This window comes from Prunus mume, linkage group LG2 (genome assembly GCF_029339155.1).
Source record: "Prunus mume cultivar Tortuosa linkage group LG2, ASM2933915v1, whole genome shotgun sequence".
NCBI classification, from domain to species: domain Eukaryota; kingdom Viridiplantae; phylum Streptophyta; class Magnoliopsida; order Rosales; family Rosaceae; genus Prunus; species Prunus mume.
Genome location: NC_142699.1, coordinates 23,769,850 through 23,775,849, shown reverse-complemented (window position 1 = coordinate 23,775,849; position 6,000 = coordinate 23,769,850). Strand labels below are relative to the sequence as shown.

Sequence of the window (6,000 nt, the reverse complement as noted above, 5' to 3'; positions counted from 1 at the left end):
AACCACAATCACGGAAAACCGAACCGCATTTGCGGTATGAAGAACCGAACCGCATTTGATGTTGCGGTTGCGGTATTTGATTTTCAAAACTTGCGGTTACCGCAAACCGAGACTATATTTATAAATAAATAAAAATTGCATTTTGTATATAGCATTGGTGCTCAAACAACACAACGGGGTCCTTCAAATCCACTCACCACCACCAATACTTGAGTTTGTAACTTTAATTTGTAACATTGGTGCATTGTATTTTCGTTTTAGTTTGTAACTTTAATTAAATTTGAATTGAATTTTTCCTTTGGGTTGTAACTTTAATTCATTTTGCATTGTATTTTCCTTTTGGTTTGTAAGTATAAAAGATATGAAATTGGAATGCTTGAGAAGTTGAGGTTGTGAATGCTTGAGAAGTTTAACTTTAATTGTAATGCTTGAAATTGTAACTTTAATTTTCTTTAGGTTGTAAATGCTTGAGAAGTTGAGGAGGTTGAGAATTTATATATGCTTGAAAAGTTGAGATTGTGAATTTATATTTTTGGGTTGAAGTATGCTTGAAATCAAAAGGCTTCAAAAGAAGCATCAAAATTAGGTCTAAAATGTGGAAGATTGGATTTTTATGACACAAAAAGAACTTGCGGTTTTAAACCGCTAATTCACGGTAACTGATGCAAAAAGCGGTTGATTTGCAGTTTCAAAAATCACCATACCGCAAATAGTCGGTCGGTTTGCGGTTTTGGCAAAAATTCGCGGTTACCGAACCACAACCCCCCCTAAAAGTAGTTGTTGTGAGTATGGCACTCTACATATATTTAATTGCATTGTTGTGATGAACTCCTATTGGATTAGAGTCTTTTAGAAGGTTCCTTTTATAATTTAGGATTCTAGGTTTTTTCTCTCCAAATCAGATTCTTGCATTGACCCATCAACTAAAAGACTTAATAATTTTAGAAAATAAGTCTTAGGTCAATAGAAATTTCAATATTCGGGAACAAGTCCATCCACAAAGGACCTTAAACCTTCATCTTTATATAGAACAAGTCCAACCACAGAGTGCTCTAAACTAGTGTTGAGAGTTCAACAAAATATTGTGCTCTCTACATGTATTTATTTGCGTTGTTGAAATAAACTCCTAGTTTGAATTAGGATAGAACCTTTTAGTGGTTTTGCTATTTAATTTTGGATTCCATTCCCACTCAAAATGGGGTTCTTGCATTTGACCCATCAACTAAAAGGCTTAATATTTTTAGAAAATGAGTCTTAGGTCAATAAACAATTTCAACTTCGGAAATAATGTGTGTTCTTTTTTTTTTGGGTACAAGCAACGGGATTAGAGCCAGCCACAACCAATTTTGCAAAAAACAAAAACAAAAAAACAAAAAACAAAAGAAACAAGAGGAAAGTAGGGGCAAGGAGGGAGGGAGGAGCATAAGAGAAGAGAAGAGAAGGGAGGGGGGAGGGGAAGCCACCGACTCCAAAGGGGCGGCAGCTCATCTTTGCTTTTTGTTTACCAGTACAACCAAGCCTTTTACAAGGTATTAGGTTTTTTAAACTTATTTGTTCATTACCAATTTTTGCTTGCATTCAACTCAAATTTAGATTTATTCGTTTCCCTTTTTACCTTTACGTTTATATAGAACAAGTAGTCTAAACTAGTAGAAGAAAACAATCGTATAAGCAAACAAGATCACATATAAAAGAACAATGAAATACATATGTATGTATAAAAATGTTATGAAAAATAATAGTTTTCCTCTTTCTGGAAAGCCAGATACCAAAATATTTATATTATAAATATCATATAAACAAATTGGAAAGCTATTAAGGTACAAATGAAACTGAAAATAAATTAATTAATTGGTAAGTATAAGCAAAATAAATAATAAGTAAGAAGGTGAGTTTGGTACGGTGAAGCACATCAAATACGCTGTCTAAAACCTTTGTAGCCTCCCTATGTGCAGATACTGATGATCTACAAGACTCCAAGATATGACCCATTGTACACAAACCCAGGATCCGCTATGAGCACGCTCATTGATAGATATATGTATCCAAGTCACATAACCATTGCCTAAAATAATAATAATATAAAGTAGAGAATATATGTAAAAGTAGAAAGGGAGAGAATTAGAATGTGTATGTGATATTCTGATAGTGTATTGTGTGTATTTCAAGTGTGAAGGAGAAGTGGCCTTTTATATGCATCCGAAAACATGTAACCTTCACCAACCATAAAAGTTCACCAACCAAAAAATTAAGGCATTCACCAACCAGAAATAAAACATGAATATTAAATATTTATAACTCCCACAATAAATAAAATAAAACAGTCAAAATAATTAAATAAATAAAACGGTTTAATTTTTAAAACCTTTTAAAATCCCAACATCGTATAAGCAAACAAGACCACATATAAAAGAACAATGAAATACATATGTATGTATAAAAACTCCAACCACATATTGAGATTGAGGCTTGTATTCAATTTTATTTATAGCCTTTTTTTTTTTTTTGGTCAAAGGTAGGAAGTGAAGGGGATTTACTCACACACATTGGTGCTTAGGGTCTTTACCTGAGACCACTGGTCTTAGGCCAAACATATTTTTCCACTATGACATTAGCTCAATTTTATAGCCTTTAACCCAAAATAATTCAACATGTTACATATACGTTTATATATATATGATGTTGGAACAGAAGTGTTGTTTGAAAGAAATGGATCAAACTAAAGATTATTAACGGTAGTTCTCATAACATTCATTCGATGCTTTTGGCTTCACACTATAACTGATGGATCTATGACAATTTATTGACATTAAGATGCAAATTAACTCATTGGAATACCACAAGACACGCAACTCATACAATGTATAACTCTAGAACTTCTAGAGACTTATTAGTAATTACAAATTATATCCTATCATACGCCTACCTATTACATGTTAAACAGAAACAAAAATAGTTGATGCCAACATCACTAGGGACTAGGCACAATCCAAACGGATTTTGAATAACTAGTGTCCACATGCTCTCGAGTTATATAATATGGCTTAACAACTTCAGTTTCTAAGTTGAATTTGAATACTCCTCCAACACGAATCTCACTCCAACCCCTATGCAGCTTCCGCTTATATAGATCACCCTCCTGATACGTTTCTGCATAGTAAATCGAGTTTTCTTCCAATTTTGGCAATTCCCGAGTGGATAATGACATTGCCGATTGATTTCTAACCAAAAATAAAGCACAACCACGCAAACACTCCACCTTCTCCCACTTTTTGGCAGCAATGTTTAACTTGCAGACATAAAAGTCCACTGCTCCTTTGGTATCAGACCCCAACCACAACCATTGCCGCTCCACAAACAAAATCTCACCCATTGACTCCACCAACCATTTTTTATGGTGCGTCATTAGGCCATCAAGAACATTCCGATTCATTGAAGGTTGAAAATCCATGATCTTCGTGGGATAATTATTATATGTGTCCCCGAAGTCCCAAACTTGAATTGAGTGGTTAGTGGACAGTGCAAATATTTGGCCATTGTTGCGGAATGCAATATCAAAATAGTGATCATGTGAACCCTCTAAGTCAGTCCATGCAGCAGCGTTGCCTCCTTTGCCGTGCTGATAGAATGCTATCCCTGGCGGTCCCAAGGAGATATCATAAATTACCACAACGACAAAGTTGTTGTTGTAATAGGGGTCCGAGGAAAGTACAACTTTAGCAGTTGAAGCCTTTCCCGGCCTCAATGGAAGCGTCAAGCGTTGTTTAGAAATTGGATTGAAAATATGAACAATTTCTTGGGATAATATCATTGTTTTAAACTCCCGAATCGCCAGCCACCCATGTGATGAACCCAAACACTCGCCATAGCCATGAGAGTCTTGAGACGCTTTCCACTCCATCTTGTAAACCTTATTCTCTGCAAGGCTAAAAAAGCACCTGCTCTCATGATCAATATGAGGGGGTTTGGGGCGCCAACTCCATTTGTCGGGGAGGGGGGTAGGGAGAATGAGGAGCATAAGCCATGGATATTGAGGCAACTGGGTGTAATACAGGGTAGAGGTATACAATCTTGCAGCGCGGACCCAAGAAGAACAGACGGCTTCAAAGCGAATGATGTCGACGATATTCGAAGCAAGCTTTTCCATGATCAACCCTAATAGATCAGGAGGGAGCTCATCAGCCCATTTTGTTGTTATTGGTGTTGTGCTTGAATAAGTTAGCCTCCTTCTTTTAGTGGAACAAGCCATAGCCATTGATGATGAGGATATTATTGGGATATGATTAGCTAGATTCCCAATTATTTACATGTATTTATAGGCTGGGCTGAGATTGGGGATATGTTTTGTTTATGCTTGTTGTGCTTTCAGAAATTTCCAAGACCCTAATATATATATATATATATATATATATGGGATGAAAAAGAGCAATTTTGTACCATTGTTATGTCATCGGCACCAAAATATAAAAGGAGAAAGGAAATAATAGAAATAAGAGACTTCCTAATCAAATTGAGAGAACAAAATTCACAGAATTTTCCTAATTAAGGTTGGGCTGCCGAAAAGAAAAACAGGTGAAATTACCCTCTGTGCCTGAGTTCAAGAATCAAGCCCCAAGAATGCTTCGAAAGGATAACGAAACCTTAGGAAACACTTTGGTTACATTTACCAACAAAAATAACAACAGCTTACAGGTAGATTCTTCGCTTGGCATGAGAGCAAAACCATCATGAGTTTAGCATAAATAGAGAGAGGGCTGTAAATTCCTATGAGAAACAGGGGTTTTAAGACAATGGGGAATCGATTCTAAGAGGGTTTGTTGAAGAGGGAGAGAGATGGGGGTATGATGGGTGTGTTGAGTAGTTTCCAGCAGTTTAACGAAAAATCTGTCAAGCTCTAAAGTGTTTTAACAGAAGAGAAAATGGGAGGAGATGGAGGAATAGGGCACGAAATTGCAGAGTTTTGGAAGTAAGAGAGGAAGCTTGCTCTCTAGATGTGGTTTGAGTGAATTTCTAGTTGCTTGACAAAGCTTGGTCGCACTCTGGATGATGGTTTTTGCTGAGTAGAGGAAGCTCCCTTTTATAGGCACTTAGAATCCTAATTCTGTCAATCCTCCATTCCCACTTTTCCTTTGCTTCTTTCCATGCACTCCCTTTTGGTGAAATTTCTTTAGCCATAGTGGATGGGTAACAGGCTCTTTGAGGTTCCAAGGTTTTTGTAAGGTTGGACCTTCCCATGGGGATGAGACGCCACATGCTTTTCTTCTTGGTTCCCCATTAGAGCTCGCAGAGGAAAAGAGAATGGATAGAGCTTTTGCCTAATGGGTATTCCTCCTACACGTATGAATTCCCTTTGGTTTTTCTGATGGCTTGCGTTGGGTTTGTTTTTGGCCATGTGCTAGAGTCTCTTAGCAGTCTGAGCATACAAACATCTCCTGGTTTTCTATCGTGGTTTTATTTCAAACCATGTGCTAGAGATTTTTTGGATATTTTCTAAGCCACTTGGACTATTTAGGCCTTCCTAAGGTATTGGGTCATCTCTTCTAGAGTATTGGGCTTTTTTCTCTCCTTTATGCCTACCCATATATTTGGGCTCAAGAAATGGGCGAGTTTTGGGCTCAACAACCCAAAATTTCTATTTCTCGGCCATCAATGGGCCTCATGAAAGTTCGTTACCATCCATATCACAACCCACTTAAGCGGCATTTTGTGTGGCTTGGGTCCACTTAAAATTGTAGCGTGACTAGGTATAATAATAATGATTTTCCATTTGGCATTGCATGTCGCTTGGCATGCTTGAATTTTGTCGCTTTGAAGAGGGTTATGACTCTTGATAATTAGCTTGGGCTCATAAAGCCAGTGCTTATTTCAACTTTTAGCATGATAGATTGCATATTTATTTGGCATGGCACGTGAATCATAACTCGTGCAAGCGTGAATGACGAAATTTCACGTGCTCCAAATCAGGTCTTTTCTTAATAAGGTATTGCGTTGGGCCGAGAA

General features: G+C 37.0%; 1 protein-coding gene across 1 annotated transcript; it reads right to left on the bottom strand.

Annotated features, from left to right (window-relative positions):
• Positions 1-2,971: 2,971 nt before the first annotated feature.
• On the bottom strand, positions 2,972-4,255 carry LOC148919876 (putative F-box protein At5g55150). The gene has a single exon (XM_089044825.1). The coding sequence runs from the start codon at positions 4,253-4,255 to the stop codon at positions 2,972-2,974; it is 1,284 nt and encodes a 427-aa protein (XP_088900951.1).
• Positions 4,256-6,000: the final 1,745 nt, after the last annotated feature.

What these genes read in the sequence shown, in the direction of transcription:
- LOC148919876 (XM_089044825.1), bottom strand. Translation starts at nt 4,255, where the DNA reads ATGGCTATGGCTTGTTCCACTAAAAGAAGGAGGCTAACTTATTCAAGC.